The sequence below is a fragment of the Haliotis rubra genome, unplaced genomic scaffold (genome assembly GCF_003918875.1).
Source record: "Haliotis rubra isolate DU_JTF1 unplaced genomic scaffold, ASM391887v1 Scf42, whole genome shotgun sequence".
In the NCBI taxonomy this organism is placed as follows: Eukaryota; Metazoa; Mollusca; class Gastropoda; order Lepetellida; family Haliotidae; genus Haliotis; species Haliotis rubra.
The window spans coordinates 1992881-2007244 of record NW_025767102.1 but is presented as its reverse complement, the minus strand read 5'-3'; the positions used below and the strand labels follow the sequence as shown (position 1 = coordinate 2007244).

Genomic DNA, 14364 nt, shown 5'->3' with positions numbered 1-14364 from the left:
GCTTATGATCAATCACCTCTTTACACGCTCCTCAACTCCTCAAGTGGACAGTGACACAGTGTGTACAGTAGACGTACTACTGTGTCAGCTTGAGAGCTGAGTATCATTGTACACAACTAATTATACTGTGTATCATATATCTCGAACTAGCAACTGATGAAAATACGAATCTACCTCGCAGGAAGTAGGTGAATTAGTTGTGTAGTTTTATTACAGACATTGACAAGATCATGTGTTACTGTCTTTAACATTTTTGAGTTGGCAGTGACAAGGCTGTCTGGTAACCGGCCTACCCATGATACAGAGATACCCGTGGGGAGATTAGAAACATGGGAATAAACAGGAGAAGAATAACGGGAGTGAGTGGGTTGGGTGGAGTGAGTGGAGTGAGTGAGTGAGTGAGAGTGAGTGAGTGAGTGAGTGAGTGAGTGAGTGAGTGAGTGAGTGAGTGAGCGAGTGTTCTCTAACTAATAAACACAATGAAAGGGTAATAACTGTGATTCAAAATTTATCTATGCTGGTGCATTTGTAAGCCCTCTTTGACGTCATAGTTGTGTTTTGGACCATACGCTTGCAGTGCCGCCGACATTTTTAAGCCTAATAAAGGTCATAATGATCTGATCAAATCAAGGTTTCACGTGTATACTTCATAACCCGGTCACATTATTATCACAAACTATTCAGCTTTAAACATAAAACGTACAAGCCATACACTTGCTATTATATCTATAGGCTGATAGACAGCCACACCCAGTACAAATCACAAAGAAAGATATAATGTATTCAGGTCGAAGATATGTGGATGTAAAGATCATGGAAAGCTCTCAAGACAGGTGGTTAAAAGATATGCTTTCATATCTAACTGCATTTGATACGTCTCCTTTAATTTGCATTCAACCAACCGCCCTGAAATCATTTCGACACGATTACCTACAGGATGTATTTCTTGTCGTAGATTTCTTGTCTAATATCAATTGATCGATGACGTTTTTACTAATTTAAAAAAATTGTTTTGAAAGTTATTCCCACGCCTTTAGCTATAATTGGGGTGGTGGGGTAGCCTAGTGGTTAAAGCGTTCACTCGTCACGCCGAAGACCCGGGTTCGATTCCCCACATTGGTACAACTACTGAAGCCCATTTCTGGTGTCCCCCGCCGTGATATTGCTAGAATATTGCTTAAAAACGGCGTAAAACCATACTCAGCCAGTCAGACAGCTATAATTATTTCAATTTGGCAAGTGTCTCCTACAAAATGTTCGTGTAATGAGCTTATGAACGTTGAGTTTTAAGTTACACGTTTACAATGAACAAGATAGTTGTTTCGTTAAAGATAAAATATTCTATCTTTCTATCTAAGATTCTATCGCTCGACCCCCCGTGATGTAAATATGTACCACCGTGGATTGTATTTCCACGTCATATCTTTACATATATAATTTGGATAGGGATTTCCAGGTTTAACCTTTACACTTCTGTGTACATTTGATTATGTTAATTTCAATTAAAAAAAGTCCACGCCAAAAATTATTAAATCTTGATTACCCTCAAACTCCATTCTGTTCAAAAGGCCAAACAGTGATGGATATTATTTTGAAGATCACTGAAAATCAGTGGCGAAACTTGGTATTTGTGAATAGGATTACCACGTATTACAAAAATATTATTAAGGCGAGAATTTATGGATGCCAACCTCTTTATATTAAGGAACACAACGTTATAAGTATATTCTTACTCCTTAATCAGGGGAGTGAAACAACTAGGAAACAGATAGCTATAGAAGTACATATGAAAATCACTATTGGTAAGATTACAACGCGGGAAGCCAGTAGGTAATTGGTGAAATATATGTGTGTATATTCTACATTAACTTGGGGGAACCAACTGCAAACCATATGCAGATGAACTGCACGAGGATCAGGCATCAGATTGCTGAAAGGCATGTGCAAATGTCGTGCATGTGAACAGCTGAGTTTTGGTGTAAAGTTTTTTTTATGAATTCGCCAAGTTTCACTGATTTTTATCATTTATTGAACTCATGACGATAATCTTTTCATCGTTACGAATTGTTTTACAATACATCAGTTCATGTGTAAACAGTACTTTTAAACAGTCTGGAATCATTTGCAAAATTTAGTTTAGAACAGTTGCCTGAAGTTAGTGGCTATATTTACACTAGTGAGTCTAAACTTTTGATGGGAAGAATATATTATAACCAAGATTCCATTGCATAATCCAAACTCATTTTGGTAAATTCTGATATTTTCATTTGCTTTGAATTGTTGTATTGTTTCAAGGTCAGACGAGACCATTTTTAATGTAATAAAGGTAACTGACTTTGAGCCAGCCAATTTTGATCATATCGAATATTAGAGATGAGACCACTTACTTTGATGTTTCGTGAGCTATAGTGTGATTGTACGTCTTGTGTTTCACTCATTCAAAACCCTCCGCTTTAGTAGTCTCCACTATCTCATCGGGGCGGTAGGGTAGCCTAGTGGTTAAAGCGTTCACTCGTCACGCCGAAACCCCCGGGTTCGATTCCCCACATGGGTGCAATGTCTGAAGCCTATTTCTGGTGTCCCCGCCGTGATATTGCTGGAATATTTTTTTTTTCAGGATCTTACACCCTTAACGTCTGTGCAATGTAATGCAAATAATATTCACAAATGAGCATGTGAAACAAAAATTAAAATTAAAACGGTTGGGAAACAAAAAACAATATTTAAAAAAAAACGATTTAAACACATCAAATAAGTTTCGATATGTAGGTGGTTTAGCAATGATATTACAAATGTCCTTGTCATGCCAAAATTGTATTCTCTTTATTGATATTCAGTGCACTACGGTTGTAACGAACTCGAATGGATCATCAATTGTATTTCGTTATAACCGTCATTCGTTATGAATATTTTGACTCAAAAGTATAGTAAATGGCGGGATCAAACCTAGTTCGATACATCCTCGGCATAAGCGTATTCGTTATAAGCATAGCTATGTAGTTAGTGTTGTCATGTTTCAGTGTTTCCACGCGGTACTGGTCCCATGTCGCTTCAATTAAATATAAGTCAACTGACACCTTCTCTACCTGTCCTGGCTGGCCTGGCGTGTGTTCGTACCCCAACTAAACAGTTCCACTGACAGAATTATGGCAACTAAAGTCCTTGAGGTTCAGCTATACCACAGAATCAAACCCGGTTATATTCATCTCCCTTTACGCGGAAGACCAGGGCCCAGTTCCACAAAGCGATCTTAGCGCTTCGACTGACGTAAGTCTGTGTTAACATATTGGAGGATTACCTTAGCGCTAAGGTCGCTTCGTGGAACTGGTCCCAGACACAACTTTATGCATATTCAACAAAATACCTCCACAATACAGCTATGTTTAACGTATTCCAAGCGTAGAGCTCAGACATAAAACCAGTCGGCCAAGCGAAATATTTTCACGTTAATGTAACACCGCAGCAACTAACAAAGGCTACGAGATTAGCATTGTGAATCACCTCGGCTCAAAACTTTCAATTTCCTCTCACCGGAAAGCCAATACCCCGTACTATATGGGACGGAAAGAACACATTACTATTCTGCAATATAATATTACAACTGTATTTCTACATGTTATAACGATTCATTGTATTTTAACAATTCAACTGAAAATACAATAACGGAACCGGCTATATGTCAGCTCAGTGGATTGTTACAAGCATAAAGGTGGTTTTGTCAATGAAAACATTGGGCAGATAGTAATGCTGAAGACGATTTGAAACCAACTTTGAAAATTCCTTTTTAACCCTTTATCATTTATAGACTATACATCAGACATATCTTTTCTGTCATTTATACACGATTTATCAGGGGGTACATACTTTACAGTAAACTACGTTTGTCGGTTCGGTTTCTTGATGAATATCTTAATGGAAATTACGAACTAAACTGTGTGCGTTCGTTATAACCGAGGCTTACTGTTTGGTATTACTTTAGATTTACTTATTAGTTTACTGTTATTGGTATAATTGTTTTGGTACGTTCCTGTATAATCATTAAATGTACAGTACACGTTTACGTATGTGATAGATATCAGGATAACGTATTATAATTATATACTTCAGCTTTCGTCTCGTTTTTGACAGATTTACATAGATGAAAGATTTACGGTTCAATTTGTGTTGCGTTATAATTATATGGATAAAGAGAGTAAAAGTTTGACAAAAATAGAAAAGAATTAAATTATTTTTATAAACAATGAAACGAAAAGTGATTCTATGGACGTACCTCCTTTCCTCTGTTTCGTCATAACGGTGCATCCATTAGAGTCCTTGATGAATTTAACAGTCAGGTGTCTGATTCCTCTGTGTCGTTTGAGATAAATGATAAACGGCAACGGTTGGTATGAGGTAGGTGTGCGTCCATTGATAAACTTACTCCACCCAGTTTCTTCAATAGCGCTATTTGCCAGCGATAGCTCTACCACGGCAACCGCTAAAGATTTCCAGGCGAGCAACGGTATAATGACCCTGGCTTCGTAATACGTATACCCGTCTACATAGGTACAATGGACATAGCGGCTTGACTGAAAGCTATTGCGGGTTGTCAGATAGCCGCCCTATCTACTTTAGTCCACCTCTGATTGTCCGAAAACAGCAGTTAACAATGTGTATCGATCGTTTTGGAAAAGCAAATAATTTCAAAGGAGTTGAATTTCAATGTGCGAGTCTATGGGATCGGTTGATATATAGTACAAGTATGAAGGGTTACTCGAAACTCTTTTGTGAGTGATTAGAAATGTGATTGTTGCTTGCACTCATGAGTATAATGTAATAACACTTCAATGGTCAGGGCTTTGCGTGTTGGTATTACATTATAGGTGAGATACAAAGGGGTGTGTCCAAGCGTTAAAATGCGAGCACTTGGTCAAGAGCCTTCGCAAGTGTCTTCCAATATTTAAATAAATTCAATTTCATGAGTTTGAACTTCCTTGCCCATCCAGACATATATGTCTTGACTCATACCGAATGACTTTTTTCTGACAGGGCCTCAATCACTTGATCTAAACCAGACGTGTTTGCATATGTTAAATACTACATTGGTAGCTGTATTCATATTTCAATGGGCGTTCTGAACATAAAAGATATCTTTTTAGCTTATATATATAAATTTATTTTTCATCATAGACTGTTTGCAGTAATTGACATAATTTCATATTTATCTAATTTACTGAAGACTTCAGCAAACGGAAGGGAGATTCATGTCAGTGTTACTACACATGAGAGTCGGGTTTGAAAGTTAGTTACAGGATGTATAAATGTGTCTCATTTAGGACGTAATGGAGACAAAATGTCGCCATATTGGTTGATTTAGCTAAAGCGTTTGACTCAGTTAACAGAAACATGCTGTGGTCCTTTGTAAATCTCAAGGCATCAGTACTGGAATTGGCAAAATATTATGTCACAGTTGCATGTGCCACAACATGAAGGCTTGTGTTCGAAACAATAACACCTTATCTGATTCATTCTGCTGTAACATTGGGGTAAGACAAGGATGTATTCTAAGTCCATTTCTATTTTCGTTACAGATATAAGAAAATTGCAACGAGGACATTCAATTGCATCCGGAAACTATAACACTTTTTCTCCTCCTTTTTACTGATGATATTGTTATGTTCGCGAGCACAGTACCTGGACTTCAAAAGTAAATTAATGAACTTGAGCACTCTTAAGCTTGTAATCAATGGAAATTGAAAGTCAGTATCGATAAGACAAAGGTTATAGTTTTCAAAAATGGGGAGAAATTATCAAAACGAGAAAAATGGTTTTATAAAAGTAAAAAATTGGAGGCTGTAAGAAGTTACAAATACTTGAGAGTACATGTTACAAATCGACTAACTTGATCATTGCACTGCGACAAAGCCGCACTGGAGGCCAAAAAGATCCAGTGATCAACAGCATAAGAATCGATCTACGCAACTGGGATACGATGAAATTTGTCAACCAGGTCAGCGAGTCTGACCACCCGACCCCGTTAGTCGCCTCTTAACACCAGCATGGGTTACTGAAGATCAATTCTAACCCGGATCTTCACGGGTCTAATGTTGGAGGAACCTCGGAGTGATACAGCTCTCGAACATTCCACACTTTGGTGAAGCCCACGACCACGAGTAAGGTGCTGGCTGACCTGGAAATATAATCTTGGCAACAGGGATTCGAACCCTTCGATCGAGCCCAAGGATTTACGGTCCCTCAGATGACAGAGACACCGCACCAACACCACTATTACATACCTACCCCCGACTTGGTCGGACTGTATTTACAGTGATTCTAACCAATTACTCATTCTCCTTTATTCAGGTCGATAACCTAATGAAGCTAAGACTTAAACTACCCCAGTGTAAATTATATCTTCATGTTCTTCAATATCGCAATAATTTCACGATAGAACGGAGACAAAGTGTTCCGCTTTTTGAAATCTCAAGCTGTCAGTTCGGTTCCTAATTCAATTGAGCGCCCTCAAATCTACAGGTAACGAAATAGAGTCAGACAATATTTGATCTCCTAAACATAACAAACGAAATGCCAATTCAGTGCTTTATTTCTCAAGGAAATGGCATACGGCAATGTTAGAAAGTTCATATTACAAATATTTGGGTTAAATTATTCAACAACTGGGACCACTTGTGGTGTAGCTATAGTTGACATGTGAAACGCACATCAATGAATACGACGCGGGCATCCAAAGTTATTCGTTGAAGTTGAGCGAGTTAGTCTTTATATTGTGGTCGTTTGTTGAGGGGATTTTTCTATTTGTTTGTTTAGTGCTGACACAGAAAGGGTCATAATCAGGTAGAATCTGGCTTCGAATCCACGATCAGCGGATCCTTGCACTGCTAAGGGACGCAACTCTTCAGAGGGAATTAGGGAGGCCCTCACCTCTCACATTCTCCCTTTCCTCCGCATAAATGCACCAAAGAACGTATGAATTCAATCACCCATTCGACTTCACGATATTTTGTATTTAAAATTAGAAGGTATCAGGTACAAGATAAGTAGCAAACCGTTATTTTTCAGGCGAAACAATGTAAAGCTCACCGCCATTATAACCTCATTATGACAACAAAGATTGTTGCACCTGGAGCCGCTGGCTATATAAGCTTAAAGGATCAGGTCCTTCCAAATAGAATGTTTGTGTGTCAAATTGACCGTTCATTGTTGTTATTACCTTGTTACAATCTACACTAAAAACGGGCGACACGCTTGCCCACTCGATTCAGACTTACATCACTGAGGTGTGTCAGAAATCTATAATCGTGGGTTCGAATCCTCTATTTTAGGTTTGTCATCTCTGCACCTGTGTGCGTGGACTTCATGTCTCGGACTACCTGTTTTATTCCTACATCGAGCTGTCACGTCATTCAGTTGTTTTAAGTCAGACAACTCACCCAAAATGACATGGCCTTATCCCAAGACAACGTGAATGTCCATGTATTTCAGTCTGTGTGTAAACACTTCCGCGTTATCCGTGAAAATCCGGGTTAAAATTGGTCTTTAGCAACCACTGCTGTTATTACAGGACTGATAGGATAGTGTGATCAGGCTCGTTGACTTGGTTGACAGATCTGAATTGGTAGATCGTTCTGATAATGTTAATCATTGGATTGTCTGGTCCAAGATCGATTACATCCAGGGCGCAGTCATGTAGGTGGAAATTTATACAATAAACAACGGCGTTAAACAGCAGCTACAACTCTTCCGTGTTTCGCTGTAAAAGTATACTGTCATTTCGTCACCTTTCTAACGACAGGGTTACTCCGGTGATTACAGGTTTTGTGTCCGAGACTGGCTTTGCCTTCTTGACAGTCAGCCGACGTTGTCCCACTTGCGGTTGACCTTCGAAAGAAAGTTCCTACGTGACCAATGAACAGACGGGCTGCATTACCACTTGAGTAGATTGCACTTGAGATCAGATCGAAAAACCCCAATAAGGACAGAATTATATCCTTTGAAGAAGGAAATACCTTACTGACATGACTCGGGTTCCAGTGCGTGTAAACCCTGAATCAGCCCGATCTGTCGACAAATGAAACATACGATGTTGCTAACCGTCGACAGAATAAAAAGCCCGGAGTGACGACATCGCGTGGTCAACATACCGTGACGGTGTTAATTAATTAAAGAGAAAGTTTGTTTAGAGATTTGCAAGTGGCTATGGTGGCTATACTCGTATCATGAGTAAATGAATTTAGTTAATTAAAAGAATGTCGTTTTGAACAATTTGTAAGAGAATTAATGTTGCAAACAGACTATTATTTGACGTTATGCGAGTGGAAGGATTACCATTTTGGAGTTTAAACATGCAAAAAAAACCTGGAAAGAAAGAGAGAGCTTACAAATTATTTTGTGATATTGGGAGTAGAAGGATTATGGAAATGCTGTTGAAACCATTTAGCATTTGGGTATATATAATATATATAATAGATCATGACATTTTTTTTTACCACTATCAAAATGGCAAATGCTGTGGTGCGGGTTATACTGATTGACAACATTCATGGAGGTCATGCAGAATCTTTACAACAATGGATTCAAGTACAGAGCCAATAGACGCAGAGCTCAGAAAACATACTGGAGATGTACAGGTGCCACCTGTCCATCGTATCTGGTTTCTATCTATCTATCTATCTATCTATCTATCTATCTATCTATCTATCTATCTATCTATCTATCTATCTATCTATCTATCTATCTATCTATCTATCTATCTATCTATCTATCTATCTATCTATCTATCTATCTATCTATCTATCTATCTATCTATCTATCTATCTATCCATCCATCCATCCATCCATCCATCCATCTATCTATCTATCATCCATCCATCTATCTATCTATCTATCTATCTATTTATCTATCTATCTATCTATCTATATTGTGTGAGATTTACGGAAGATATATTATACAAATATGTTATATTGTGTGACATATGATACATACATGTCGTTATATTGACTAAATAAATATATTGTCTACTACATATACCGCACTCTGTTTCTAACTGGTTTGTTAATTTCGAGAACACTGGGCGTGAAGTCACTCATGTAGAACATCATCTCCCTTTCCCCGGACTGTCGACAAGTAATTTGGACGGATTATTTGTTGTTGTCGACAGTCCGGGTATAAACCCTTATTAACATACTGATTATATATGTGATGTTATCTGTTGCGACAGCTCTACGTTGGCAACGCTAAGGTAGCATATGTCGTTGATAACGTCTTGCCGTAGTTTGTCTCTAGTGTGTGTGATTGATGTATGTGTGTCGTGGAGTTGTTTACAGTAGTGTGTGTGATTGATGTCTGTTTCGTGCAGTGGTTTAAAGTGGCATTGGCAGTTGGGATTTTAAAAGACTCACACTGCCTCAACTCAAAGTCTTTTTTTTATTTTTTATGATGAATACATAAGTTAAAGCTTTTTGAAATACATTTTCACTCGCTAATCAGTAATGTTATCTATATCAATAGAGGCGGCTTATATTGAGGATCCTCCTTTTGAACAGCCCGTGTTTTAATATAAAAACGTGCAATATTCTTGTATATGTGTGTTTACATATGCCGCTATGGTCCTACATAATAAAGGGTGTTGCATAATGTGCACTACATCCAGTCCTCATTTGCAGTCTAGTCACACGTACCATTATGTATGTTAATGAGCCCCTCCCGCATGGAGATTATATTAAGTGTTTTATGTGCCTATAGATAATAAAATGCATGTTTATCTGTTGGGGAGCTATGTCGCTTACACCTTGTCAACTAACAGCGACGCACGCAGAAAGACAGCCCCATACTTTGAGATTATTTATTTTATGTGATAATAAGGACGTGACAAATTAATTGTCTTCAAGCAAAGCAGGTGAACGGACCTTTTTCTCACGTTTCTCATCGGGCAGGCAATTTTGTCAAACATATTTAAAGGCTTGGTGGTATAGTGTGTGTTAGGAAAGATAATAGTTGGTTACAATCCTAATAACTTTCCTTGAACTATTTTAATCACAATACCACAATGTTTATCACGCTGTGATCAAAGTGTGTAACATTCTAAGACCAAACCCACTGAATGCTCATTTGTGTATTACATGTATGTAGTTTACAGTGTTATCGATGTGAAAAACTAATCCAGTAAACAGGATATCACGATCTAGTAAACAGGATGTCACGATCCGGTCAACGTAATATCACCATCCACTAAACACGATATCATGATCCGGTCATCGTAATATCACCATGCACTAAACACGATATCATGATCCGGTCAACGTAATATCACCATGCACTAAACACGATATCATGATCCGGTCAACGTAATATCACCATGCACTAAACACGATATCATGATCCGGTCAACGTAATATCACCATCCACTAAACACGATATCATGATCCGGTCAACGTAATATCACCATGTACTAAACACGATATCATGATCCGGTCAACGTAATATCACCATGTACTAAACACGATATCATGATCCGGTCAACGTAATATCACCATGTACTCGATATCATGATCCGGTCAACGTAACATCACCATGTACTAAACACGATATCATGATCCGGTCAACGTAATATCACCATGTACTAAACACGATATCACGATCCGGTCAACGTAATATCACCATCTACTAAACACGATATCATGATCCGGTCAACGTAATATCACCATGTACTAAACACGATATCATGATCCGGTCAACGTAATATCACCATGTACTAAACACGATATCACGATCCGGTCAACGTAATATCACCATCTACTAAACACGATATCATGATCCGGTCAACGTAATATCACCATCATGCACTAAACACGATATCATGATCCGGTCAACGTAACATCACCATGTACTAAACACGATATCATGATCCGGTCAACGTAACATCACCATGTACTAAACACGATATCACCATCCGGTCAACGTAATATCACCATCCACTTAACACGATATCACGATCCGGTCATCGTAATATCACCATCTACTAAACACGATATCATGATCCGGTCAACGTAATATCACCATCTACTAAACACAATATCATGATCCGGTCAACGTAATATCACCATCTACTAAACACGATAACACGATCCGGTCAACGTAATATCACCATCTACTTAACATGATATCACGATCCGGTCAACATAATATCACCATCCGGTAAAGACAATATCCCGATCCGGTCAATATAATATCACCATTCGGTAAACTTGATATCGCTATCTGGTAATCATGATATTGCGATTCAGTAAACATGATATCACGATCCGGTAAAAGAGAAAATAGAATACTTTTAACACGATATCACATTCCAGTAAACATGAGAAAAATGCCAGGCTAATAATTTCTACTGATCTACTTTCTACTGAAATATAAGTACGGACATAGGTTTTGTTATAAAAACAAACCAGAACCCTAAAACTTCAGAGGTTAGACTGTTGCCCTAAACTGTTGCAATTGTTTAGTAGCTGACAAAACATTATGTTATCCATAATGTATTTGGCACGCATAATTTTCCTGACACATTTTTTTAGCTTAACATAATGAACATGTTTATATCAATGCATGAAATAATTTCAAAAGATTTGTTACATGTCGGAAACAACAACAACTACACTGACGATTTGGCAGAAATCGTAAGGAACAATTCACAATTCAATTAATATATTGTCGGTTCAGATTATCCACTTAAGTCTTCTTGATTGAATATGAATGAGAACCTATCCCTCAATTTGTTATACAGGTTCTGACGGGCTGGAAGAAGATCGTTTCATGCATTGAGCTGTATACGGGTCGGTTGACTCTCTTGCTTAGGCGCTGCAGTACGTTACGCAGATTATGTCCCTTAGACTAAACAGGATCCATTGGTCTTGAATTCCCTGTTCACCACAGTTGTGATCCCTGATTGTCATAAATTTTAATATTGGCGATGGATTTGGGGCTTCTATGCCGAAAAGGCGGACAGGCCATGATGTGGTTCAATAAAATTTATCCAAATCAAAAGGAGCATTACATACGATGACTTATGTAGAGATTAACCTTTATCATACCGGTACTAAATCCCATTGTCAGAAACACTTCAAATTTAACAAATAAATCGAAGATGCAGGTATATTCCAGGAAGAGCTAGGCAATGAAATAAACTGACCGGCAAAAGAAAGTATACCAAAAGTTACCATTTCTCAAATTTTAAACCATGATTTTTGGCCTCTGTCTGAGTTCCACATGCACTAAGGGTATAAAACTTAGTGTGCGGACAGGTTACACATGCAGTTTGAAAAATATCACCACAGATATGCCACAACTATCAGCAGTATCAGAACGTGAGAGGGCCATAGGTATGTTCCAGATGGGGTCAACACACGCCAACGTTGCAAGAACCTTCGGCTGCACCCGTGTAGCCGTCTCTAGATTGCTGCAACGTTACAGGCAGACGGGCCAGACACAGGACAGACCAAGAAGTGGGAGACCGCGAGTAACGGCATTTGAGGACGTTACACCCAAGAAACCGTTTCCTGACGGTAACGTCATCAGCGTCGAATTCCCTTGATCACCGTGTCAGTCGATACACGGTGGCTAGACGTCTTCTGACAGCAGGTATCAGAGCCTACAGACCCTTCAAAGGACAGGTGTTGAGCCCTGAACACAGATGCCACAGATTGCGTTGGGCCCGAGTTGTTTGTCGTTGGCAGCAACGAGAGGAACAGCGTGAACGTTCTACAGTGGCCAACACGTTCTCCAGACATGTCCCCGATCGAGCACATGTGGGATGCACTAGACAGACGCGTGCGGAAACGCCCTAACCCACGATTGAAGAGACAGCAACTTGCACAAGCCCTCCAGGACGAATGGCGTCGCATACCCAGTGACCTTGTCCGACGTTTGACGTCTTCGGCTAGAAGGAGGCTGCGTGCCTGTATTGATGCAAGGGTTGGACATACAGGATACTAAAGTGATGGTAGTGAACATTTATTGTGTGTAAATCAGTACCTGTTTCTCCTCTATGAGATTGAAAACTGATTTTCAGGACCCCCACTGAACGTGCGCATGTCTGACGCCACGTGTTTCTGTAGTATGCGTGTGACCTTTAGCTCAGGTTGAGTAAAGATGTTGTTCACACCACTGTATTATGTTTTGTGTGTCAGGTAGTCTGGGTCAATGATAATGACTCTTCACAATACGATATATTGCGGTGCACTTTTCGCGAACCGGTTCAACCGATGCGATCGGCAATTTCCGTGACCATGATCGGTAAGTTTCCTGATGAAGTCAGAAATACTAATAATATTTGTATTTCCTTTATATTACTATACATTAATAGTTTTGAGAATGTTTATTGGTCATATAATTGCATTTGCGTGACTTTTAAACCATATAAATATAACAAAATAGAATTGGTTCTGGCACTCGTTGTTGGGATAAACAAATCAAAATGGCGGACGCCGCTGCAGACGCTTTTACCCGAGTTGTAAACTTTAAAGCGAAGTCTTCAATTTGGAAACATTTTCAATTGATATTGCAATATTACATTTCACAATATATTGCAATACATATTGCAATACGCCAACACATATCGCAATATATCGCAATACGAAAATTTTGGCAATACCCAACCCTAATAATGACCTCTTGAAAACCTTGTATACTTTCTTTTGCCGGTCAGCTTAGTTGTTAAACGATCACATAAATTACGATGATGAGTATACAACGCAGCTGGAACGGGTTTTCTTCCCAACATTTCTGCGACCAAAATCATGTGGCAAGTGTTCCTGAATGATAGTCCAGCCTTGTCACCAGGTCATCTGGTTCTAATAGGGGATTTCAATATCCATGTTGATTCTATGTCGGACTCCTTTGCTAAATCCTTCTGTGACATCTTTCACTCTCCTACAGCACGTGTCTGGTCCAACTCATCGATCAGGTCATACACAACTAGTCATCACCACGGAGAGTTGTGATATTCTGGATGTCGTTGATGTTAGTGACAAACAGATATCTGATCATTCACTTATTCAGTGCCCTGTCACACTTACTAAATCTAAGGGGGCGGTTGGGTAGCCTAGTGGTTAAAGCGTCCGCTCGTCACGCCGAAGACCTGGGTTCGATTCCCCACATGGGCACAATGTGTTAAGCCCATTTCTGGTGTCCCCCGCCGTGATATTGCTGGAATATTGCTAAAAGCGGCGTAAAACTAAACTCAGTCAGTACTAAATGTAAGCAAGTGAGAAAAGGAATTAGCTACAGGAAGACTTGAAATATAGACATAAGACAGTTTTCTAAGGACACTGAATCTTCTGAACTTCTACAGTCACTGTCTGATTCTTGTGGAG

The 14364-nt window shown here is 39.1% G+C and overlaps 1 protein-coding gene across 2 annotated transcripts in view; it reads right to left on the bottom strand.

The window, feature by feature from the left end:
• The window catches only part of LOC124288529, a 58732-nt gene that overhangs the window by 36027 nt on the left and 8341 nt on the right, over positions 1-14364 (bottom strand). Inside the window, exon 1 of one of the 2 annotated variants that reach the window (XM_046725050.1) lies at positions 4271-4307. The exons of the other annotated variant lie outside the window; for it this stretch is intronic. Coding sequence (XP_046581006.1) covers positions 4271-4292 — 22 coding nt within the window. The 5' untranslated portion in view covers positions 4293-4307. Of the gene's footprint in view, positions 1-4270; positions 4308-14364 lie in introns of those variants that run through there. 2 annotated transcript variants of the gene reach the window in all.